We start from the raw sequence: 26,403 nt of genomic DNA, 5'->3' as shown, positions 1-26,403 counted from the left end.
CTGCTCATTTCAAGCCAGTTTGGGTCCAGCTTTGTTTTACATTCTGCTTGCCTACACATTTGTGACCCGCCACAGCAAAGGGAAGAACAGCTTGGCAAAGCACCAACTGAGGAAAGCGTAAAAAACCTTCAATTTGTGAGAAAACACAGAAATGCATTTTATTGCAAAATATGCTTGTTGAAGTCATGAAGTAACCCTTCAATGCGTTAAAAGACAGTTTTGAAGGTTTTAAGATGGTAAACTCTGTTTAAACTGTTTCCAGTGTAAAATTCCCCTTCTGCATTTCGGGGGATGGAAACCCACAGCTCATTTATATACCGCCTTTGTGTGGCTCCGTGCAGGCTTTGTTAGGTGTGATGGCAAATAATCTGCATGCTTGAAGAAAGCTGATTGCTACTTATGCAGCTAATTAACCTGTTTGAAAGAGAAACTGAGTTTCACTGGCTGGGAGAGATGGACTGAGCTAAGCATGTCACCCAAATTTTTTTTCTGCGGCCGTTCCAGTGCTCCGCTCCTGGAGATAAATGTTCATCAACAGTGGAGAGGAAAACTCCTTTTTAACTGGGAGGAAAACCTCCAGCAGAACCAGGCTCAGTGTGAACGGTCATCTGCCTCGACCGACAGAGCATATACACAAAAGCACAGAAGCACAAATTCATCCAGGAAACCTATCTATGTAATTTTTCGGATTCTGGTGTGTTTGGTTCCTTGTGTGAGTGAGAGTTCCTGTTTTAGAGAAGATTTCTGCTGGAGATTTCCCATCAGCTCTGGGGCTTGAAAGGAGCTGCAGGATCATCCCTATTCGCTGGATGATTACCTATGATGGTATTCTCAACCAGTTCCTGTGGGGATTTCGGCATTTTTGGTCGCCATCTCAAGACTGTTCCTGTGCTCGTTGCCTTCAGATTGGTTGTAAGAAGACTTGTGTGCTGCCATTGCAGCTTTGTGATTTCCTCAGTCTCCTTACCTGCCTGCCTGCTCTCCAGTATGTTGCTCACCTCCAAGAAAGCAACCTTATTGGAACTCACTCTTGGACCCCTGATCATTACCAGCAATACTTAATCATAACTCCCTCTCCCGCTCTTACCAGCTATGGCAAAGTAAGTCTTCCCTCCTGTCGTTTCTGCACCTGCCCACCTTACGGACTATTAACTCATCACCCCCTCTGTAGACATACCCGAAGCGGCCTCTGTTAATGCTGAGCTGACCTTCTGGTGGATTTGACTCCTTTACTTAATCTCTCTGTAAATAAACCTTCAATTTAACTGGTCTCTCGAGTGATTCTGCATGTGGGTCAGGAATTTATTTTTTACTCTTGGTAAATCTGAAACCATGTTGCTTACCATCCACCAGTTTGAGGATGACTCTGGAGTGGTCATAAGCAATAACATTTGCATAACGGTTCTTAGATTTGTTGATGTCCAGGTTGGAATGCTCCCAGGTGAGCTGCTGTCCTGGGTCAATAGTCTGAAGCACAAAAAAGGGTAAGACATGGATATGCAAACATGTCTAGGTAAATTAACACATCAAATTATTTCACTTGTGGGTCAGTATATAAGATTGGTGTGTTTCAAAGGAGTGCAGTGTTGCCTGGAAAAGAGTTATTTTAAATCAGACAATTATATAATTGCGTGATTACATATTGATAGAATTATTCTTACTATTTCTACATATTTTATGTTATTTACTATTTTCATTGCAATTATCATATTTACTCTTTACTACTAAGACGTTTTAAGGTTTTAGATCTCTCTCTTATAGTTGCAGAAGGCCTGCAGAAAGCAGAGAAATATGTTGTGACTATGATAAGTGTTTTTATGAACTCTATTCAGCCATCTGGAGTGCTGCACTGTGTGAACTGCTTGGTTTTATCTCGAAGGTCACAGTTGTTTTGCTTATCCCTACCCCTTAGCTTCACAATGGAACCAGGGATTACTTTTCCTAATAAATAGAGAGGAGGCGACGGATTTGCTTCAGATCAGATTTGGAGATCTGTATAAAGCATCTCCATTCGATCTCCTTGCAAGATTATTTGAAAACCAACTTCATTGTTGTCTCTCCTTTATGTGTTGTTAATGAATGTTTTAGGTGTTTGAACCTGACACATATATTATGTAATAGATGAATGACTATGAAAATACTATTAGAAAAACAAATCTATATCTCAAGCTAACATCAATTTCTTTCCTATTGTATTAAACGGTCAATATAGGCAACAAGTATGCCGAGCTGGGGTTGGCATACTTGTTGCCCCCCATCTCGGTGCCTGCACGTTGGGGTTTTCCCCGGTGAACGAGAGGGTGGCCTCCCTCCGCATCCGTGTGGGGGGACGGGTTCTGACTGTTGTTTGCGCTTATGCGCCAAACAGCAGTTCAGATTACCCACCCTTTTTGGAGTCCTTGGAAGGGGTACTGGAGAGTGCCCCTCCTGGGGACTCCCTCGTTTTGCTGGGGGACTTCAACGCTCACGTGGGCAATGACAGTGGGACCTGGAGGGGCGTGGTTGGGAGGAATGGCCCACCTGATCTGAACTCGAGTGGTGTTTTGTTGTTGGACTTCTGTGCTCGTCATGGATTGTCCATCACAAACACCATGTTCAAGCATAAGGGTGTCCATATGTGCTCTTGGCACCAGGACACCCTAGGTCGCAGTTCAATGATCGACTTTGTTGTCGTTTCATCTGATCTGCGGCCGTATGTCTTGGACACTCGGGTGAAGAGAGGGGCAGAGCTCTCCACCGACCACTACCTGGTGGTGAGTTGGCTCCATTGGCGGGGGAGGAAGCCGGTCCGACCGGGCAGGCCCAAACGTACTGTGAGGGTTTGCAGGGAACGTCTGGCAGAGTCCCCTGTGAGGCGGAGCTTTAACTCCCACCTCCAGGAGAACTTTAAACACGTCCCGAGGGAGGCGGGGACATTGAGTCTGAATGGACCATGTTCCGCGCCTCTATTGTTGAGGCGGCTAGTCGGACCTGTGGCCGCAAGGTTGCCGGTGTATGTCTCTCAGGTGATGATGATGATAAATCCATGAAACTCCATCACTATCGCTAATTAATCCATCACTCTCTGCCGCACCGGTCGTAGCCATCTTGGATAATAGCGCGCAGCAGTGTTGTAGTCAAGTCACTATGTCTCGAGTCCGAGTCCAGGTTCGAGTCTCCAGTGTTCAAGTCCGAGTCAAGTCCAAGTCATTAAAAAAAATCGGAGTCGAGTCCGAGTCAAGTCCACTACTCATCCGAGTCAAGTACGAGTCGAGTCCTTATTGATCAAGTCGAGTCCAAGTTCCGCACTAAAGTAAGCATAGCCTACATGTTTTTAAACAAAAAAAATCCACACTCCACCACATTGCACTAAGAATTTAGATATTAAAATCATACACCAAATAATATTCTAATGACATATTAAAATTATAGCCTAATGATATAGAAAAAGAAGTCGAGTCTTTTTCTCAATTTCCGAGTCAGAATGATCTGATAATGTCGGAGTCCGAGTCCAAGTTCGAGTCATCAGTGCTTAAGTCCAAGTCAAGTCACGAGTCTCTAAATTTAGCTAATGACTCGGACTCGAGTTCGAGTCTCGGACTCGAGTACTACAACACTGGCGCGCAGTGACGAGCCTGTTCTTCTTCTTCTACTACTTCTTCTTCTTCTACTACTACTTCTTCTTCTTCTTTTGCGTTTTCTGGCAGTTTACATCCTGTGTGCATTACCGCCATCAGCTGGACGGAGATGTAATTTAGAAATATATTTTCCTATCTATCTTTATATCTTAATGAAACTAAATTATATCTATACTTACACACTCACACACACATCCACACTAAATCCTCCCAGCCAATTCTGTATCTTTTAAATATTTAATAAGTGCTTTAATTATTTTATCCGACTGATGCTTCCCTAATAAATCAGCCATCTTAACTGAACTCCCCAATACCCTTTTCAGTTCTTTCCTCTTTTATATATTTTCTACAATAAATCAAAACATGTTCTACTCCTTCGATTTCTCCACAATAAGAACAATTACCTGTTGGATGTTTCCCTATTATTTTTAAAACAGTATTTAAACTAGTATGCCCTATCCTAAACCTGTTTATCCATATTTCCTCTCTTCTATTCATTATACTATTATATCTTATGATAATATCTTTCTGTATTTTATATAAATGTCTTCCTTTTTCTTCTAAATTCCATCTCTCCTGCCATATATTATTTATTTTATCTTTAATAATTACTTTTATTTCTTTTCTACTTAGCGGAACATCATATTCAATTTCTCTCGCCTTAACTGCTTCTTTAGCTAATTTATCTACTTTTTCCATTACCTAAAATTCCTTTATGTGCTGGAACCCATGTAAATTCAATACTTATTTTTTGTTGCTTTATACCATATATTAAATAACCGACTTCATCTAGAAGATCTTGACGGCTTTCAGATTTTCCACTTTTAAAACTAGTCAGGCAAGACAATGAATCTGAACAGATAACTACATTTCTAGGCTTCACCTCCAGCACCCATTGTAATGCCAAAGTAATTGCCAACATCTCTTCTGAAAAAATTGATAAATTATTTGTTGTTCTTCTGTTTATAGAAATATTTTCTTTCGGAATATATAATGCTACTCCTGTTTTACCATTTTCCTCTTTTGATGCATCTGTATATATTTGTGTCATATTTTTATACCTTATAACTAAATACTGCTGAATAATTTGATACAAACCTCCACAAGACTGTTCTATTTTTTATTTCTAAAATTACTGTTGACATTTCAAATAACCACGGAGCAATTTTAGATGTAATTACAGTTTTACAGTATTCTATATTACTTATCCCAGAATACTCTGCATACATATTTCCTTCCCATCCATTTTTAATAGTGGTAGGCAAACAACTTTTAGGTGCATTACCGCCACCTTCCAGATTGGAGTATGGATCAACCTTAGTCTTATATTCTCCCCACAGAAAAAAAGTATGATGATCATTAGAAAATGTTGATAATGAGAAAACATGGGGTTCTCACAAGTTGTGTAAAGTTGTAAAGTAATGCAATTTCAGGAAAACTTTTTCAAGTAACGGGAAAGTTGTGAAAATTTAATTTTTGTTGCAGTTTTTGAAAAGTAATGAAAAAGTGTAAAGTAAAAAAAATAGTGGACATTGACACCCATACAATAGTTATTGTGTAGTGTGTATTGTCTGATCTAAACCTTTTAGTGCCACATGCCTTTTATTGTTAAAACTAAGAATGGTCTCCTTTATGAAAACATACTAGGCTTAAAACTATTGCCAAGCAACTTGCATATGATGAACGATGAGAGTGAGAAAGAGATCTTCACATCATATAACGATGATCTACCATCAGGATCAACATTCAGGCAGGAAGTGAAGTTGTGGCACACAAAGTGGTCGTCATCAGTGGAAAAGCCCAGCTCTCTCCCTGAAATTCTAAGGATAACAAATATGAAGTGCTACCCAAACATTTATATGATTCGTCACCTTCTGTCTACGAGTGCTTCTGTGGAACGTGCTAACTCGGGCCTTAAAGCAGTGAAAACTTTGCTGAGGTCAACAATGGGACAGGAAAGGTTTGTGGCTTTGCTACTTATGTAAGTCCACAAGGACATTCATTTAGACATCAACAAAATCAAACATATTTGCCCAGAAGCATCCTAGAGGGTTGACATTCATAAACCCATTATCATCGTCATCATAAAGTTGAAGGTGTTGTAGAAGAGAACAATATTCTTTGTCAAGTCTTACAGTTCTATTAAAGGCTTATGGCTTAACTTCACCGTACATGTTCATTGGTTTAACTTACTTTAAAAAAAATTTTCTTAACATGGTTTATCTTGTTAAAATATGTTTAAAAAATCCTTTGTCACTTGAACCATAACAAACTGTTCTTAAGTCCTTGAGTCTTTCTAAGTATTTTTTTTCTTAATATAGTGTATATGGTTAAAATATATTGTTAAAATACATGTATATTTTTAAAACTCTTTTGTCACTTGAACCATACCAAACTGTTCTTTAGTCCTTGGGTCTTTTTATTTCATTTTCTGTATAAATATAATTTCTGGAAATAAAGAAAATCTTTGTTTGATTAATTGTTGATAAGGATAATTTTTTCTTCAAACTACTTTTTAACCTTGTCCATGCTGTAAAAAGCACAAGATTTTGACTTAAAAACCCATTTTCAATTACAATAAGGTAATCATGCTAATTCCACTTACGTTCATCCATAAAAATCCTTAGATGAATAATTAGGGTAGTGTGAAAAAGTAAAGATGGCATTCTTTGGTCATTTAGCCTCACATTGTCTCAACCCCATGACCCTTGACCCCATGACCTTTAGGTGCGCACCCCCCTTTGAAAAATCCTGGATCCGCCCCTGTATTTGGGCACTAAATGCCGCCGCCAGTATCGGTGATTGTGACTACAATTTATGCCGCGCCGGCGTCACAGTGCGTTCTAAATGACAGGTACTGGCTATTAATCTTAATTCTATGAAGGATGTTTAAAATTTCGGGCTCTTTAAAAAATACTTTTGGTCTCCAAAAGGGGGGTGCGCGCGCCCCCTGCGCCCCCGCCTGAATCCACGCCAGAGGATTTATGGTAAAAATCTCCTCCACATCACTTTCTTGCTGGAGTTGAGGGTACTAACCAGTGTTGGGCACGTTACTTTGAAAAAGTAATTAGTTATAGTTACTTCTCCCAAAAAGGGAGTTACTAACTGAGTTACTCCACTATAAAAGTAACTAGTTACCAGTAAAAGTAACTATCGTGTTTTTCGTTTCTCTCCCGTCATGAAGTGTTTCGACACATTGCCAATCTGTATTGATACTGTGCCGATACTATGTCACTGAATACTGACACCTGCTGGACCTTAAAAATCCCTACAAGCAACCTAGTTGACAGAGTTAACTGACACTGATTTGATGACCTAGTATACACAATATTTACAATTTAAGTCATTGTATGTTGCATTGTATTACTTTATATTTCCATTTGAATTTAAAATATATTTTGATTTTTTTTAGATACAGTCAATAAATAATGTGAACTTGTATCATAAAGTAATAACCTCTAAGTAACAGTGTTGTAGTCAAGTCACTATGCCTCGAGTCAGAGTCCAGGTTCGAGTCTCCAGTGTTCAAGTCCGAGTCAAGTCCAAGTCATTAAAAAAAAATCCGAGTTGAGTCCGAGTCAAGTCCACTACTCATCTGAGTCAAGTCCGAGTCGAGTCACTATTAATCCAAGTTCTTTGTAGGAACATGCCGTGACGTGTGATGTATGACATGAAGCAGTAACATTCCATTGCACTAAAAATGGCGTTCCGCAAGCAAGCTATTTTTAGAACGTGACGTCATATCACGTACAGGGCAAATATGCATTGTCCTCCACTCTTTCGCTGTAGTTACCCTTGGTTTTACTCGGTAAAACGACTGCTTTTTCCAAGTCTAAGACGTCTCCTAACCATGGTTTTTAAACATTGTTGTTATGGAACGTGCAACAGGGACTCGAGGTACGTTGATAGGCCGCATATGAAGGATGTTAAAGCCGCGAGCGGCGTCGATCGGCCCTCGCAGCCAAGCCGCGGCTCCGGCCCATTACTCACAAAAAATCTGGTGCAGATCGGTCGATGCAGCGAGGAGATACAGCCGTTGGATAATGATAATGCATTTGGCCACCGGACCGGACTAAATTGTTCGGCGGGCCGGACAATTTATACCGATTCCTGGACGGTGACTACAAACAGAAAAAAACGGCCGATGATGCCATGAACGCCGGGCAGGAGAAAAACATCGACTTACCTTTCTATCATCTCGGCCCGTTTTCCAGTCTTTCTAAGCCCTCGGCACTCAAGCCATCGTTTGAGCTGAACGTTGGTATGTTGTTCCACAGTTCTACCAGTAAACTGGGCGCCTGGACATCCTTTTGTGATAGTTTAACAGCTGAAAAGTCGGTCATATCGTATCTGTTGCATGTGTAATGGCTGGTTGCTACGTGTGCTCTCACACTGTTTGTTCTTCCTTAGCGGCAAGGGGCGTTGCTCATGAGATGGTGACGTCACGTGCGCGGTACGCCATTTAGATATTAAAATCATACACCAAATAATATTCTAATGACATTAAAATTATAGCCTAATGATATAAAAAAAAGTTGAGTCTTTTTCTCAATTTCCGAGTCAGAATGATCTGAATGTAGGAGTCCGAGTCCAAGTTCGAGTCATCAGTGCTCAAGTCCAAGTCAAGTCACGAGTCTCTAAATTTAGCTAATGACTCTGACTCGAGTACTACAACACTGCTAAGTAAACATGTTGTGAATGAGGATGCTTGTGGACTGGCTTTTTTTATTTTTTACCCCCCCCCCCCCCCCCCACACACACACACACTCACACACACACACACACACACTCCCCCTTTTGTGTTGAACAGTGAAGTGTGGTGAAAACAGCTTTAATTCTCCATCACATAACTTTCATATCACGCATGCATTGACTTTTTCAACAATTTTCTTTTGCTGTTTTCAGCAGCAACGGCATTGTTTCTTATGGTTCAATATTGTCCATATGCCTTCTTTAAAGATTTCTAATTCTACTCGCAGGACATGCGCACTTCCAAGCTTATTTCCTGTCATTACCATGGTGAATCACGTTATTTGCGTTCCAGTGATCAGATTTTTTTCATGCTTATGCTCACGTTCAATGGTTGGTCGGGCGCTGTGTTACCTGACTAATATCATCTGTTCTGAAATCGGACATGCTGAGTATGACAAAGGGAGGAAGAACTACTCAGAGTAGCAGCTTTCTACTCAGTATAGATCAGCCGTTTTTTCTGAAACAACGCTCAGAACAAAGACGCACAGCGAACCCTGCCCAACCATAAAGGCGTCTGTCCAACCCATCAATCAATGGTGCGCCCCGATCAGCCCCTGGCACTCACTGAGCCGGGCCGTGGTACATCATCGCACCAGAGTTGCAAAATGGTTAAAAAAAATTGGTTTATTATTATTTTGTTTATAGTTCAGCTTGGATTTTATTTACTGTGCAGCATAGCTTTGCTGTGCGCGCTGAATCCAGATGCTGTGCGCATCTGCGCGAATGCACAAGTGCGCAGTTTAGAAGGAACAGAGACAGTTTGCCGCGTCAGTCAGTTCGAAACAGTTCCTGTATTGGTCACGTGACTTTCCCATAGCGATACGCGCATCGACAAAGGTTTTGCTCTACGAGCTCGACGCATGCGCCAACGCATCGGTGTTGCCGGACCCATCACTACTGAGAGGTTATCTCATCCTCCCTTCTCTCATGACAACATGCGCACGAGTCCTATCATGAAGTGAAAAAAAAAGTTCATTGTGCGACTTGAGTAACGTGCAGAAACGGGGTGTCGGCAATGATAACGGCGTTATAGTGACAGTCAAAGTAATTAGTTTGTTTACTCGTTACTGAAAAAAGTAACGGCATTAGTAACTCCGTTTATTTCATATTCCCATCACTGGTGCTAACCCAAAACCAATATGTCTTAAGCTTTTCAGACTCCGTCTTTAGAAAATCTACATTACACCAGCAAGAGCAGCACAATAGCAGCAAACTAGGTATGCAGGAAAAATCCTTCAGTGTTTTGAATAAAAAATTGGCATCTTCAAACATCAAAACTGCTATTGCAAAGAAATGTTTTGGCATGGAGATATAAAAATGTATTTAAATTCACATCAATAAATAAAGTATCACTATAATTTGCATTGTAGTTACAGCCTTAATTTTTCATTAACAGATGATTCTCAAATTGTTGCCCTCTGGGAGGAAAGACTAATCTGTTACTTTGAATGGGTCAGTGAAGAAAGTTATTCTAATGCAAAACACAATATACCATCTTCTGTCTATGCTAGATGACGTTCAAACTTCATAGTGGACGTAAAGGATGCTGTTGGGCTGAAATTAGAAGAACTGTGAGGAAGGTACAGGAAACATTTATTACTACATTATATAAACTACCCTCTTGAATTTATTTTAAATAAAGCTGTACAAAAGAAGAAAGTTTGTATTAGTACCCAAATGTATTTTTTCTATTGAATGCCAACTATGTTTTAGGCATCATTTAATACACATTCATGTAAAATGCTTAATATATCACACAATTTTTGCAATGGTAATACTTAATGCAACCCACTTCCAAACACACAGACCTGCTAATTACAAGCTGCTGCAGTGATGAAAGGCATGTGTGTTGTTTACATTGTAACATCATCAACAACATTAGAAACATTAACAACAGGAAATATGTACCTGAAATTCCTGTAACAAGAGTAGACCATCATTATCCTTGAGTCTCTCTACATGGTCTGCCAAGTCACAAATAGGTATGGGAGGATGTTCCCTCATCCCTGAAAAGACAGGAAGAGATCAGTGAGAATGTTATAAATTAACATGTTAGGGAAGTAAACACCAAGAACAATTACTTGGGCCGTTTCTCAATATGCGTTCTTGAGCGGTCTCGTGTGCTCGTGACACATCATCAGCCTCAGCCCGAGCACTGTTCCAATTGCCGAGAACGCCAAACCGAGAACGCGACAAATCCCCAGATGTTCTCGCCCCGCCCTCTTTATCGAGCATGCATCAGAGCAGGCTTGTGCGTTCTTCAGACTGACCGCTTGCCCAGAATGCACCGCTGCTGCAGCTTGATTCGAGACAGCGCAAACAGAGCTCACAGCGGTAAGTTAAAAATTCCATTTTCTGCTGCTGCTGTTGTTCAAAAGTACGTTTTAAGATCGTTTGAGGCGAGAACATTATACTTTTAAGCTTCCCTATGTGGCCCGTTTACAGAGTTGGTGCGTAATTTTAATAAAAAATCCGACGTTGAGCGGCGCAGAGTGACCCGCAGACCTCTGAGGGAAACCGCAGCCAGGGCTGATGTTAGTCCGATTTTAGTACACTACTGTCAGCCAAGTAGTGTGCGTAGTACCGCTGGTTAGGATTTATTTGTTTTGGGTTTATCTGACTGACGCGTGTTGCTTTATTAACTCAATACTTGTTGGAATAAATTGTAAATGTCTCCCAAGGACGACAGCAGCATATAAAATTAATAAATAAATAAAATCTACAAATGTTTTTCCTATCTGAGTTTCTTCTGAGTCAGGACACGAATAATTGAAAGGAGAAAGAGGGAAAGAAAACAATAGTAATAATAGTATATGAAAATAACATTTATTTTATACAAATGTTTTATATTTGGAACAGAATGAAGGTGTAATATATTTAACAAATTAACAGTTACTAACATGGTTTAAAACAAAGAAATAACTCATATTAAGATCTTATACAAATAGACAACGCCTATAAACTTACAATTAAAAATAGTTGGAATGGAAATTAATTTACTGATTATTTAATGTATTTTTACAGGTGGTTAAAAAAATCAAATTAAGCAGCATGTGTACATGACTCCAACTGATCTACGTTAGGTCAGATGTAGTTATGTCAACTTAAACAGGCAGCCAGCTGGAGCTGCTCCCTGTCTTCAACCGCCGGATGGTCATCCTCCCCTGGGTCGACCTCCTCATCCTCCACGTCTAGCTGGTCCCCTGCCTCTATACAAATACTGTGGAGGATGCAGCAGGCGGCAATTACTTGTGGGGAAAACGTGAGGCAGACCTCCAGCGCCCTTAAGAAGATGGAACGCCACCGTGTCTTCAGACCACCAAAGGCGCGCTCAACGATGTTTCTTATCTTGGCGTGGTGTCTGTTGTAGCGTGCCTCCACTTGACCTGTACCAAATATAAAACAAACTTGTAATTTAGGTAATATTGCTTATATGTCTTAATCTACTAACTAATTAATATAATCTATGTATCAATTGTGTGTCATTGCTGGCTCCATTTAAGGACAAGAAGGTAAGAGATCTTACTGGCAAGCTGTTTCCCTATAGGATGCATCGCAGACCAGCCAGTAGAGGGTCACCAGCACCTCTATCTACTGAGGCCATCCATGGACCTTCTGGATGGGCAGCAGCTGAAGGAGGACGACGATAGTGGCCCTGTTAAGCCTGAAGGTTGGTTTCAGGTCCCCTTCATTAAAAAATATTTGGAGGATTGGCACAGAGGTGTTTATCCTCACATATTTTGTTTCTGTTTCTTCCTGTAAATAAAAAATGCCAAATGTTACCATAATTGCTTTTTTCAATTGTCACCGTTTCACAGCATAAAACTATAAATGCTTAACATGCAGATTATTATAGTTCTCAAGAAAGAAAAGGTAAAATGTATAGTAAATTTAACAACTGGCTTCCCTTCTATGGTATTTTTACCATTTCACTGAAAAAATAGGCTGAACTAACTGCACATAATTTATAGAAGAATCACTGTAAAGGTGGGCAGACATAAAAATATGTTGTTGTTTTTTTTCTTAATGATCAATGCTGTGAAGGTCAGTAGGCGGGTGCAATAAAGTAGCTTAACCCTACTGTCATACTGTTACTAATGTTAAAATTGGTTCTTCATTTCAATTACTAGAAAAATAGTCCCATTTTCTACCTGATCACATTTTAATACCATCCTGAATGTTTTTTTTAAGATAAAAGTAGGAAATAGGCTGTCTATCTTAAAATGCCTACCAGTTGGCGATAGATGGGTGAGCAAAGCCTGCCTTCTGAGCCTCCTCTGCCGCATCAATCTTCTCCTTGCTCGGATTTGCCTCCTCAACTGCATCACCTCCTCTTCAGCCTGCTGGTAAAGCTGACCAACAACCGAAGCAACAGCAATATTGTTTGTATTGCTCATTTTGCTTCTATATATATATATATATATATATATATATATATATATATATATATATATATATATATATATATATATATATATATGTGATCAAAAAATTACATTTGTACGTTGATGTTTGAAGAGGTCTTCTTTGAACTTGTGTGACTTTTACATACAAATTCAACATGTATATGGAATTCTAATCCTCCATCCGACTGCGGCAGTATTTTTGGCCCCGGTAAAGAGGTGGTCATTTTGCCCACAGAGTTTTATCAACACCTCTGTATGCTCCCTGCTCCCTAGAACAAAATGACATGTAAAGCACATTTCTGTTATGTCAACAGGCAAAATAACTGTTCTGTATAATTAGGCCGGTATTGTTCTTCAAGTGAATTATACTTTAAACCTTATTATACTGTACAGTAAATTACCTATACGTTAATGAGTATTCAAACAAAACGTTTGCAGTATTGACAGCCCAGTACAGCTGGACTAATGTTATTTCTTCCGCTGCATTAAGCTTTGACAGTTCTAATCCTTTGTAATAAACTATATGAGAATCAATTGATCGGATTTGTGAGGGATACAGCTATCAGCACAGTTACAATAAGATGTAGGTTAAAATAAAAAATTGTGACATTTGTGTGAAGGCTTTTAATGTTGATGAACGTCTCGTATCAACAGATTAGCTCTAAGCTTTAGCTGGTCCTACAAATTCCGGTGGCTCCGTATTTTAATAGATGTTCAGTTAAAAAAATGAAAACAAACTACTTACATTTAAAAGTGTACTCAGCTCTACTGCCAGCGCTGCTGCTGCTTTCCATTGTCTTGAGGAAAATCCGCCTTTTTTCTTTTTCTTCCTCTTCTTCAACTACTAAAAAAAAAAAAGCGCGCAAAGCACCTCGGGAAATCTTATGGCAGGCGAGGCCACTAAGGATGGTAGCGGGGCATGCTCAGAATTCGGGGAAAAGGAGGACGCATTCGAAGGCTGCATTTTGAGCATCCTCAGAATTTTTGCCAAATGGGACAGCCTCTGCGCATCGTTGTGACGTAACTGGACTTAAAATGCGTCCTTAGAAGGACGCAGCCTGCGAATTGAGACGCAGCTCATGTTTTATTCTTGTTCTTTCGGTTCCTGTGTTTCCTCAAAAAGTCCAACTTGGTTGCACAATAACCCAACTGGGTCGGAACTTTATTAAGATCTTCAGGTAAACTACAAACAGCTTGGTCTGGCACCGCTGCTATAAACTCGGTGTCACACTATCACATGTCCACGTGCAACATACTTATAACAATAGTTCCTATTGTTACACACGTGTTGGGCCCCTGAAGTTCGTTGCTTTTGCTGGACAAACAACACCACCGTTACCTCTTGTCATTGGTTTTACAAGAGAGGTCCTGGACTTTAATTTGGTTGGAGCACGTAACTGAAGGAAACGGAGCAGTTTTCCCCTTTATCCATCGATAGACGAAGTGACGTCTTTTTCTGTTTTGGCCGAGCAGCTCATTAAGACCACTGAGACCCGTCCTCCGCACAGATTGGAGTCGATACATCTACCCCACTGCCAGAGAAGGCTAAACGCAGTAAAGAGCAGTTACGACAAGGCTAATTTCTCTCTCTCCCTACAGCGCATCACCAGGAAAGGACCCAATTTCATTTCTTATATAGAAATTTGCCTGGTAAGATTTATTTACAAACAGGTTTTATGCTGATGTTTTACTCCAGAATGAGTTGTTGGACTGTCTTTAAATGTTTTTCTATGATGTGACTGTGATATGCTGCCTTTATATACTACAGTTCTCCAGCCAGCTGGGGCCATATTATTGAAAGCCAATGGTGAGTAGGTGTCTGGTGTTCCCCTCCCACCTTGCCAAGCTTTTGACCTACATTCTGATCTCTCTCGTCGCTGTTCATACATGTACACTGCTCAAAATGCACATTCACCTCTCATTGTTATCCAGGTCATTTATTAAGAATGATAATCATAATAAAAGCCACTGATATAGGATACATATAGGAGATGGTGAAAAAATTTAACGATTGAGTGGCGCCTGCAGCTGTACGGCTGTTACAGCTCATGCGTAGCTTACCTGATTTTGCTTTGATGGAAAAAAAAAAGTGTTATCATAATTATTTGACTTTTTATTGATTTATTTCCTTTATTATGACCAAAACTGTGAAGAAACTAATATTAGAAATAGTCTTTTGTGGTTGAACCTATATACCTCTTTAAGATTTCATTGGTGAGTTTACTATTCCTTATTTGCAGGCTGGCGATTTTTCCACGACCTTACTGTGACTGTTCTCCAAGAAAACGGTTTTATTCTTCTTGTGTGTCTGCAGCAATTATGCGATGGCCGTTTTTGAAATGTTAAATTTTTTTTCTCTAAAGTATGAGATTTGATATAATTTGAGGATATTTGGGTGTTAGTCTATGTGTCCATACCTATTGTCTGGCATTTCAGTCTCCTCGTCTCCACAGGATCAGCAATGCGGGCCATGAGAGCATCTTTCATCTCTAACATGTGTTCATCCTTGGCTGAAGATGTGTGTTTCCTAGAGAACAGAAATGCATGACTTAACAGACACAAGTCTGAATTGTACCATTATACTAAAAATCTCCAACTAAAGGCCTAGCTTGTTATGATTTTGGCCTGGCTGACTGATGCCTTGTACACATGTATTCCGATCTACTTCTGTATTGGTAGGGAGTTGGTATAAAACACCTGACCTCCAAGCATTCTTGCTCCTTTATACCTTAATGTAGTGAAGCAATTGGGCTTGTAAAAACAAAAAAGCAAAAAAACCTTCTGAACCAACTGTAATGTTTATAATGTTCCATCTATGCTTTTATTTTGAAGCCTGAATGCTGAGTTGAAGACAGGAAATGCTGTGTGGTTGCTGGGGTAACATCATTCAGAAATCAGCACCTGGACCTGGGAATATAGGAAGAGTATTGAGTGCAAAAGTGTGTGTACATCGTCCATTCATGTGTATTATTAGATTGAGTGTATGGTTACAGTACAGTGCAAATGTGGTAATTAAGGTGGGAACCTGTGATTGTGACTGCATGCCTCACTGGTGAGTTCTCCAACTGTTCCCCAATTTTGCACATCTGTTGTTATTTACAACTTTTAATTTTTTGTTCTGTCTTTTTTCTCTTTATAGCCTCTTTATGCACATGGTCTGGAATTATGTTAGCTGTGACACAATCCAAGGGAGGCAGACCATCTGCCATTCCCATATAACAAAGGATTCTTGGATTTTTGTGTCTCTACTTTGTCTTCTCAAACACCCAGTCAGTCGAGGCAGATGACCGTTCACACTTAGCCTGGTTCTGCTGGAGGTTTTCCTCCCTGTTAAAGGGATGCATGCTCAGTATGAGAGATTGCTGCAAAACCATCAACAATGCAGATGACTGTCCACTGTGGCTCTACGCTCTTTCATGAGGAGTGAATGCTGCTTGTCAAGACTTCATGAAATCTGCTGGATTTCCTTAGACAGGAAACTTTTTGACCAATATGTCTGTATAATTTGATTGAATTTGACTTTGTAAAGTGCCTTGACATGACCTGTGGTGTTAATTAACACTATATAAATAAATAAATAAATAAATTGAATTGGCTCTATATACAAAACTATTTGAGGGTTTGTTTTAAAATCTGTCTTAACTGTTACACCTTCAACCAGGATGTGTGGCAGTGAGTACTAGTGATGCCCACTTTATGTTTTATATGAGTCACAAGTCACGAGATGGTATTAGTGGCTGAAAGAGGGTTTCCTTTATATCATACTGTGGAAGCTACAGTAAGAAAATATTCAACACGTCATTTGACAGGTGATGCAGGTCTACAAATGGTAGCAAAGGATTCGGAGAAAAATATGAAAAACAATAACAACTCTGATCACATAAGCCATCAATGAGAAAGTCAAACTTAAACAAAGATAATTTTTCATCTTCCACTCAGGAATGTACGAACATATCTGACTTATGTAAACAAGTTAACACAATGCAGAAGATTAGCACCATGATACTGGTATTAAAAAAGGTGAGACACTAACCTTTCCTGTTTACTGCATCCACAGACACCAGATATACATTAAGAATGGGAGAAAAAAAGAAAGAAATGTGTTGCAGTTATTTGAGGACAATTAATATTGTGAGAGTAATCATGAGCTGCAAACTATATGGTCAAACAGCAAAGTATAGCAAAGAGAAATGTCAGCAAAGCATCAGTTTATGGAAAGCAAAGGTTGGAACTTCATTAGGTGGGAAATGTCCCTGTCCCAGATGAATAGATGCCTATATTTTTGGGGGGCAGTTGGAGCTGGACCCATGAACAGTCTCAGAAAACTGATGCACATTAAGTCAGTGTGGTTTAACAAGAAAATTTCTTAGTCTGTGAATTTTGCTTAGTTGGGATTTTTCTGACAGGAGAAGGGAGGTATTTGGTATTGCTTTAAGCAGTGGTTCCCAACCTTTTCTTGGTAGTCCCCCCTTGATTTAAAGGTAAGTTTTAGCGCCTCTCTCCATCCAATATTTTAGACAGTTGAACAAAGACAACTGCAGTGAAACATATATCAAAAAATAAACACCAATCTTCTTTAAATCACAACACTACCACTTTTAAAGTGTAATAGTTTTAAGTTTAACTGCTAATCTTACTGTGTTATTGAATTCAAAATTGCCATCAATATATATATTTTTTTTACCATTGTCAATTTCTACCATGCCCCCCTGCATTTACTTTCTTTGTGGAACACTTAATTATGACTCTCAGACTAACAGAAAACCCAATATTTAAGACAGACAAAGTTTTGCTTTAAAAGGTTAACTTTAAAAATAAAATAAAACAAACAAAATGTCCAGAGAGGAGCGGAAGACAGTTAGTGCAGACAGAAGGCTGTTCTCAGCAGGAGATGACAGGCTGAATAGGCTGATGTCAGAAATCAGGTCTGTGAAGCAGGTAAACCTTCAGCAAAGGTTTGGCAAAGCTGAGAGGGCTGAAACTGTCTATTAGATCAATGAATGAGTCGAGCTTGGGTTATATACAAACTAATCAGGCAGAAAAGGGCAGACAGGTCCAAAGGGCTGGGCTAGGAGCAAGGTAAAACACAGTCTGGGTTGTGTCCAGAAGTCAGAGAGTTAATGAGGTGTCCAAGCTAGGGCAGGTCGAGACAGGGTAATCCAAAAACAAGAAAACTAGGCCAGGAAGCAGGCGATGCAGGCAAGGAACACTGGACAGCTACATGGATTTCAACAAGGCACCTGAAGGCCATTGGTGCCACGAAAGAAGACAGAGGGGACTGGAGAACTGCCACTACATAGAGGGCTTAGCCCAGGGGTCCGTTCTTCGTACGTTGCTTAAAACATCTGAGATCAAATGACACATCTAAGATGATTTCTTCCGGCTAATCATGATCCGGCTAACTGGGTTCTTCGAACACACCTGTTGTTTACGATTAGTATGGCTGGATTGAGTTATCTGAGACAACTGCGCGTTCATGCGTTTGTTTAAAAGAGGAAATGTATCGATAGTAGAAACTATGATCAGCAGTGCTGCTATTGGCTGTTCAGCATGGCCAAAGAACGCCCACAGTTTTTCTCCCAAGCAGAACACAAGCTTTTAATGGAAGGTTATGCCGAATTTGAGTCATTAATTAAAACACCTCAAAATCTGTTAAAGCCAGGAGAGAGGGCTGGCAAAAAGCATCAGACAAGTTAATGCGTAAATACTGTCCATGGTAGATGTTTCTATCACTTTCTACAATATGAATTTTTGCATTTTAATAATCTCATATTTACTTTGTTCTTTTATATCGGAGCCTCCACGGGACCCACTAGAACATGGGGACAAGTAAAAGTGAAATACAAGAATATTGTACAAAATGGTAGACTTTATTACACTTTATTTTAAAAAGGCACTTATGTCAAGAGATCCAAATTTCAGTGTCGTTCCTTAGAGACGGGAAGTAAAGGACATGTACAAACTGGGAATTTTACCAAAAAAAAATCTTTATCCATAAAAAATGAAAATCTTCCTTTTCCAAGTCATCCACAGTTTACACGGTAAAACTGTATTGCTCCGTGTCTAGATAATCCATCCATAGTTTTTTCTAATACAATATACGGCTCGACAGGAAGCAAGCCTTTCAAAGTAAACTAAACTTCACAATAAAAAGGCCCGAACAAATCTTCTTACTGAATATGATAAAAATAAAAAGCAAACTATCATACAAATAACTTAAATATTTTAGATTTATGGCTCCAACATCACGTTTTCCTCTTTAAAAGCCACTGTTAAATGATGTGTTTGTCTGTTTCTTGTTTTAGCCACCAAGAAAAATCTCTCTACAATTACACTGTCGCGCTGCGCTAAAGGATCCTGTCTATTACGCAATACGCGATTCATTCGAAAACCTCTGCAAATTATTCTTGCACCTTCCGCAACAGGTTGCTGTCGTAAAAATGGACATGGCTACGGCAGACTTCCCTATCTCCTCCGCTTATACAGCCGTGATCTAATCTTGTTTACATGAAATAAGCCTGCTCTCGAGCAGGCTTAAGCTGGCACACATGTTGCTATGACAAGTGCAGGATGTCTTTCGAAGAACCAAACGATCCAAGATCATGCCAAATTGTCAACAATGAAATCCTGCTAACTGAGTTAGCGACATACGAAGAACGGACCCCAGGGGTGTCAAACTAATTTTGGTTTAGGGGCCGCATACAGCTTAATCTGATCTCAAGAGGGCCACACGAGTAAACTCATTGCAAGATTAAATAGAACTAATAAAAGTGGACTTGTTGATTTTTATATTAAATTAATTTCACTTTTCCACAATATATTATGAATAACCTCAGCGTTTTTAAGAAAAGTATGTGCAATTTCAACAATACTTTTACTCAGTTAAACGGTTCTTATGCATAATGCACAAGTAAATACTTGTGCATTATGCATAAGAACCGATCACAGTGATTGTACAATGTTGAAAAACATTTATTCACATTTTTTGGAACTTAAAAACACTGTCTTGCATGACGAAATACATCAAATAGATAAAAATTAAGAAATTATTTAAAATCAATGTTTCACATCTGAAGCTCAGTGTGATTAAAACACAGCGCCCCTCGTGGACAATACAGGAACTGCAGATTTTTAATTAAACGAAGTACATGTTTTTTCAATAATTGTTTTATCATTCTCTTCCTTTTATCTCCTTTCTTTCACCTTTTTCATTTTTTCTTCTTCCTTTCCTTTCCTTCTTTCCCATTGTAGTGTCCATATCATTTGAGATATTCCCCGCATGAATCATAACAAATCTATTCACATTCATAAATCAAGCGGAGCACTATGGCAAAAGCCGTATGCTCCACTTGTGAAAGTCAAATCTGATGAGCTCTTTTTGGCATTAAGACAACAATTCTTATTGCCACATTGCCAGACAGGACACTGGAAAAAAAAAGTATGTTTGACACCCCTGGCTTAGCCCCTTGAACTTGGCAGACTTAGTCTCTAGTTTAGCATCAGACAACACTTGTAGCCTGGCTTTAGATGAGACCTGAAGCCTGGCATCAAACAAGACTTGGAGTTTGGCATCAGGTGTGACCTGCAGCTTGGCATCTGGCATGACCCTCAGCCTGGCGTCTTGCATGACGTGGAGCTTGGCACCTGGTATGATGTGAAGCTAGGCATTTGGCATGACCTGAACCTTGGCAGACAAGGTCCCACACAGCAGTTATGGAAAAAAAGAAACTGTTGCGACAGTTCTGGGAAATGTATTCATGGTGGAGCCCTGGGAGTTTGGAGGTAGACAAAGAGCTCACGGCAGACTTAAGAGACGGAAGGTCCCACTTGGATCCCTTTTTAAAGCTCTCAGGAACTTGGGCAGGAAGTGTATCCACCTGTACTCCATCCTCGCTCGGTTCAGGAATAGGAGGTATCCTCCAGACCCTCAGAAGTGAGTGCAGAAGCTGAAGCCTCAGTGGCGAGAACTTAAGCTGAGGGTCCTCTGGATCCTCGTGGTGAAATATGGGTCGTACTGCTGACCCCCAGTGACAAGAGCAGAGACATCCTCCTTTTCCTTGAATGACTCGGAAACCAGACCCGAAGAAGATCATACTCGACCTCAATTAAGAGCTTACGATCAGGAGCAAACAAGGTGCCAACAAGCAGAAATTAGCCGGGAGCACAAAACACGTGCCAGCGATTGGTTCATAATTGCCAGATTGTTCTGTAATGGTCAGACCGGCAGAGAACCTGATAATCAATTAAGACAAGGTGTTGCACTTGAAATATTTGTTTAAAAAAGTAAAACAACAAATAAACACTTGGAGCAGACCGGTTAGATTCCAGAGAAGAGCAGAAGACAGCAGTGCAGACAGCAGGCTGCTCACAGCAGTAGATAACGTGTTGAATGGGTTGATGGAAGGATTCAGGTCTGTGATGCAGGCAAACCTTGAACAAGAGTCTGGCAAGGTTGAGAGAGTTGAAACTGTCGATTAGAGACAATGAGTCGAGCTTGGGTTATATAGAAAGTAATCAGGCAGAAAAGAGCAGACAGGTTCATAGAGCTGGGCTAGGAGCAAGGTAAAAAACAGTCTGAGTTGTGTCCAGAAGTCAGAGAGTCAATGAGGTGTCCACGCTAGGGCAAGGTGAGACAGGGTAATGCAAATATTAGAAAACTAGATCAGGAAACATACGATGCAGACAAAGAACACTGGACAGCTTGTCTCTCAATAGCTTTCAACAATCTGGCAGGGAATGTCTGTAGGAGACTGTAATTTAAAGACAGGATCACAAGGGGAGGAATAAAGGTAACTGGGAGAGAAACAGGTGTAGCTGCTTCTGCTAATGAGTTGAGCAGAGTGGAAACCAGCCAGCCCGAAGAACAGATGATAAAAACAGGGAAGAAAGGGCAGAAAAATAAAACTTAATATCTGCAATTGTAAAGTTTATCTGACCCACATAAACACAAGCTGGGTTTTAATAAGCCTAGAAGGATTATAAAATACCCCATTCATGGGGACAGTTTACATAAATAAGAAGTCATAGTGTCAGTTCACTCAAAAGTCATAATTGCTTGCAATTTAATAAAAAAGAAGGTATTTTGGAACACCTGGATGGATTGTTTTTTATCTATGAACACAATCCATTTTAACTTCAGGAATTTTCATTTTAACAAAAAAGTTATCTGATAAAGACATTTTGTTTAGGTTTTTGTTTTAGAACACAAATTAGAAGTTTCTAGAACAGAAACAAAGGACAATGGTGAATTAATTGTAATTATTTGAATGTGTGTGGCTCATGAAGCTCCGCGACAGAAACGGTTCACAATAAAATGTCCTTGTCAAGTGCAAGTGCAAGGAGTTGTTTACAGAGTCTACAGAGTACACTTACCTTTTAAAGAGTAAAATAGCAATCACTGTAATAATGATAATAATGACTGCCAGCACCGGACCCACGACCCACAACATCTCCGGATCCTCCTGAGCTTGCCTGGTGACTCCACTGAGATTCACCACAAAGGTGTCAGAGAATGGACTGGCAGCATACGTCCCATGCTTCATATAATCAGAAAAGCACAAAGAGTACTGTCATGGTTTAGTTTTGATTCGGCTTTGGTTTACTGTTATTCCCAGTTTTTCCACCTCGTTTGGGTTTTAGTTAGGTTTTGACTTTATTCATTGTTATTTTTTTGTTTCCTCTTCCCTTCCACTCAGCCTTCACTTCACTCTCCTTGCAGTCAGTCACACCTGTTGGTAATTAATCAATCAGACACATTTCACCTGCTAGCCTTCCTATTTAAGCCTCCCTCTGCCTCCCTCTAGTGCTGGTCCGTCTTCTGTTATCATCCACCCTATGCCAGTCCTTGTCCTGGAAGATCTATTTCTGGTTTAAGGTTAGTCCTGCCTCATTGAAAGACTTTGTGCCTCACCGTTGTTCCTGGGAAGTTCTGCTCTGTGTTCTGGTGTCTCCAGTGATCTGCTAACCTGACTAGCCGCTCTGAGAAAGCTCTGCTCTCTGCCACACCACCCAGCTTCAATGGACTCTCTCTCCAGGCCGTCAGCTCCTGCCTTCACCTGCACCCCTGAGCCTCTGTATTCCTGCACCTCTGGTTACTTCATCCATCAATCATTTACCCTTCAATAAACCTCTCAAACTTCTGTCCCGTGTGTTCTGAGTTCATCGATAAACAAATCCTGACAAGTACATTTTCATTTACTTTTGCAAAGTACATACAGTAAGAGCATAAAACTGTATTCAAAACCCTAATCCTATTTCAAAATCAAAAAAACCTTTACAATCCACCCCCCCCCCCCCAAAAAAAAATCCTAAATTTGTGTTTTTTTTGTTTTTGTTTTTTTGTTTATGTATGTTTACATATCTGTAGATAACGTTTCAGAAACACTGGCCATCCTACCCTCAGCAGAAAGCAGATATCACCACTCTGTTATACTCGGGTTTTTCGGTTTCAGAACAGGTGATATAATTCAGGTAACTCAGCATCCAATCAAGTTAAGAGCGAGCAGTGAGTTATCTGCACTCATCAATGAGTGCAGGTAATGCGAATCACCAACAGCAGGACATTAGTGTGCATTTCTAGCCAGTTAAAAATCTTAAAGAAATTTTAATCATGTGGCTCCGCAAGACAATGTTTTTTTTTTTGTGTGTTTTTGTTCTTCCTCTGTGGTAACTTAAACCAGAGAAAAGCTATTAAACATCAGACTTTCAACGGCTCCTGTTATTCCACTTCTCCTGATCAAACCTGGAACTTTCCTGGGGTTATTAGTTGGAGGAGTAGCAGCCCTGTATGAAATCTACAGGAGAGGCCACCACAGCAAGGAAAAATGTGCAAGCATGTTAAGATGAAACAGTGTCTCTGGCCAACAAAACAGATGAACTGCTGCTCCTCAACAGAACTAGCCCAGACCTCTGCTGATCTCCCAACTTCTGTTTCACCGACTCCTGGCTGACCAGCTGGTGCAAATGGAATAGACAACAGGTAGAAACTAGAGGCAATTAGCAAGACACCCCCAATAAAGTAGTGGTTCTGCAGGTGGTGACCACAGACTACTTCTCCGTTCCTCTGCTTTGGGGTGACGTTTTGGTCACTTTTGAATGCTGGTGGTGCTTTCAGTCTAATGGTAGCATGAGACAGAGTCTACAACCCACACAAGTTGCTCAGGTAGTGTAGCTCATCCAGGATGAGCTACAGTACCTTCTTGCCAGTAATCAAGAAGGTTTGCTGTGTCTGTCAGTGTAGCGTCTGGAGCATGGAGGCACTAATGACCTCCAGCAGGCTACAAAATATGAATGTGTCTGCTCAAACAATCAGAAACAGACTCCATGAGGGTGGTATGAGGGCCCGACTTCCACAGGTGGGGGTTATGCTTACAGCCCAACACAATGCAGGACGTTTGGCTTTTGCCAGAGAACACCAAGATTAGCAAATTTGCCAATGGCGCCCTGTGCTCTTCACAGATAAAAGCAGAGCACTGAGCTCTTTATGTGTTAGCAGTTCCTGCAAGACGAAAGCATTGATGTTATGGACTGGCCCGCCCGTTCCCCAGACCTGAATCCAACTGAGCACATCTGGGACACCATGTCTCACTCCATCCACCAACGGCACGTTGCACCACAGACTATCCAGGAGTTGGCGGATGTGTTAATTATCTGGGTGTGAGTGCAGCCCCCTAGTGGTCCACCACAAGAAAATGTTTAGCAACAGATTCAAGGACTCTGAAAGGGCCATCAGAAAAAGGCCTTAGTGGTGTTCTGTGTACAGTATATTGTGCCGAACAAAAACAAATGTAGAGGTCTCTAATCTCTTTGGGACAAATGACTGGGGCAAACAATGGTGTACAGGGCCGGGGACATGAAAAGAGTCCTCCTGAAATTAAATATGTTGCACAGGTGGACTGAACTGTGATGAGGGGAACTCAGGTAAAAATTCCCCAGGGACATGCACAGGCTGATGAAAAACCAACTCAGCTGGGGAAGCGCCAAGGTCCTCTAACCGCTGAACGTAAACCAAGCATGACCCATGAAAGACGGTCAACCCAGTTGCAATAAGTCAAAGCAGCGCGGAGTGCAGCTTTTAATGACCTGTGAATCCGCATGCACAACCTATTAGCCTGTGAATTGTATGCAGTAATGCGGTTGATCTTGACCCCCAGAGCTTTGGCCATGGTGGACCAAAGGTCTGAAACAAACAGTGAGCCTCTGGCAGAAGTAATGTCTGAAGGGGGCCAAATGCACAACCCAGCTTGACATAAAAGTTTGGGCCACCACCATCTTATGGATGATATGGAGATCACTTCAGGCCACCAGGTGGTACGATCGATCATGGTCAGGAGATGTGTAAAACCTTGTGATGGAGGCAGAAGACCCACCAGGTCTATATCCACATGATCAAACTGCTGATTTGAAACGGGAAACAGTAACAAGGGCTCTTTGGTGGGCCGGTGGACCTTGGCATGCTGACACAGGACACATGTTGCAGCCCATTCCCTAACCGTTTTGCACAGTCCAGTCCCAACAAACTTTAGAACCGACCAGTTTCTCTGAGACCATAATGCTGGGATGCGAAAGGAAACGTGTAGCGTCAAAAACCCAGCGGCGCCACGAAACAGGAACTAGAGGGCAGGTACAGCCAGTAGAAACTTCAGAGCAGAAGGGGACGACCTTCCTGCACCTGTCTTTCCTCCAACTGGAGACCCGTGGACCCAGACTGTAGCGCGAGAATGTCTGCATCACTAGGTTGGTCCGCAGCCATAGCAGAGAAATCATTGCCGACATAAACTGGGGAGTGCATGTGACAGACAGTCAGCTACTATGTTAGACTTGCCAACTGCATGCTGAATGTCAGTTGTAAATTCAGAAATGGCGGGAAGGTGGTGTTACTTTCATGCAGACCAGGGGTCAGAAACTTTGGGCATTGCAAAGATAAGGGGCTTGTGGTCCACATAAGCAGTAAATAAGCAGCCCTCAATAATATTCAATTCAATTTTCAATTCAATTTTATTTATATAGCGCCAAATCATGAGACATGTCATCTCAAGGCACTTTACAAAGTCAAGTTCAATCATATTATACAGATTGGGTCAGATTATACAGATTGGTCAAAAATTTCCTATATAAGGAAACCAGTTGATTGCATCAAAGTCCCAACAAGCAGCATTCACTCCTGGGGAAGCGTAGAGCCACAGGGAAAGTCGTCTGCATTGTACATGGCTTTGCTGTAATCCCTCATACTGAGCAAGCATGAAGCGACAGTGAGAAGAAAAACTCCCCATTAACGGGGAGGAAAACCTCCGGCAGAACCGGGCTCAGTATGAACGGTCATCTGCCTCAACCAACTGGGGGTTACAGAAGACAGAGCAGAGACACAACAAGAGAGACAAAAAAAGCACAGAAGCACACATTGATCCAGTAATCTGTTCTACATTAGATGGTAATAGCGGGTGAGCCGTCTTCTCTGGATGATGTCACAGTAAACAGAACGCTAGACCAGGTGTACCTACTATGAAGATAAAATAGAGAGAACAGAAAGTTAAAGCAGAAATGACAACACGTAATGCATAATTGAAGAACAGTAGAACTCTATAGAGTGAGAAAATTAGATCCTGATGTCAAAGGATGGGAATCGAAAA

General features: G+C 40.7%; 1 protein-coding gene across 1 annotated transcript in view; it reads right to left on the bottom strand.

The window, feature by feature from the left end:
• Nucleotides 1-26,403, bottom strand: part of LOC105922327 (receptor-type tyrosine-protein phosphatase F-like) — a 70,737-nt gene that overhangs the window by 6,841 nt on the left and 37,493 nt on the right. Inside the window, exons 3-7 of the mRNA XM_036131697.1 lie at nt 22,148-22,311; nt 16,809-16,820; nt 15,193-15,302; nt 10,278-10,375; nt 1,344-1,467 (exon numbers count right to left, since the gene is read on the bottom strand). Of these exons, the coding sequence (XP_035987590.1) occupies nt 1,344-1,467; nt 10,278-10,375; nt 15,193-15,302; nt 16,809-16,820; nt 22,148-22,311 (508 nt within the window). The remainder of the gene's footprint in view (nt 1-1,343; nt 1,468-10,277; nt 10,376-15,192; nt 15,303-16,808; nt 16,821-22,147; nt 22,312-26,403) is intronic.

The sequence above is a fragment of the Fundulus heteroclitus genome, unplaced genomic scaffold (assembly GCF_011125445.2).
Source record: "Fundulus heteroclitus isolate FHET01 unplaced genomic scaffold, MU-UCD_Fhet_4.1 scaffold_45, whole genome shotgun sequence".
Classification (NCBI taxonomy): domain Eukaryota; kingdom Metazoa; phylum Chordata; class Actinopteri; order Cyprinodontiformes; family Fundulidae; genus Fundulus; species Fundulus heteroclitus.
This window is presented reverse-complemented; position numbering and strand designations above follow the sequence as displayed.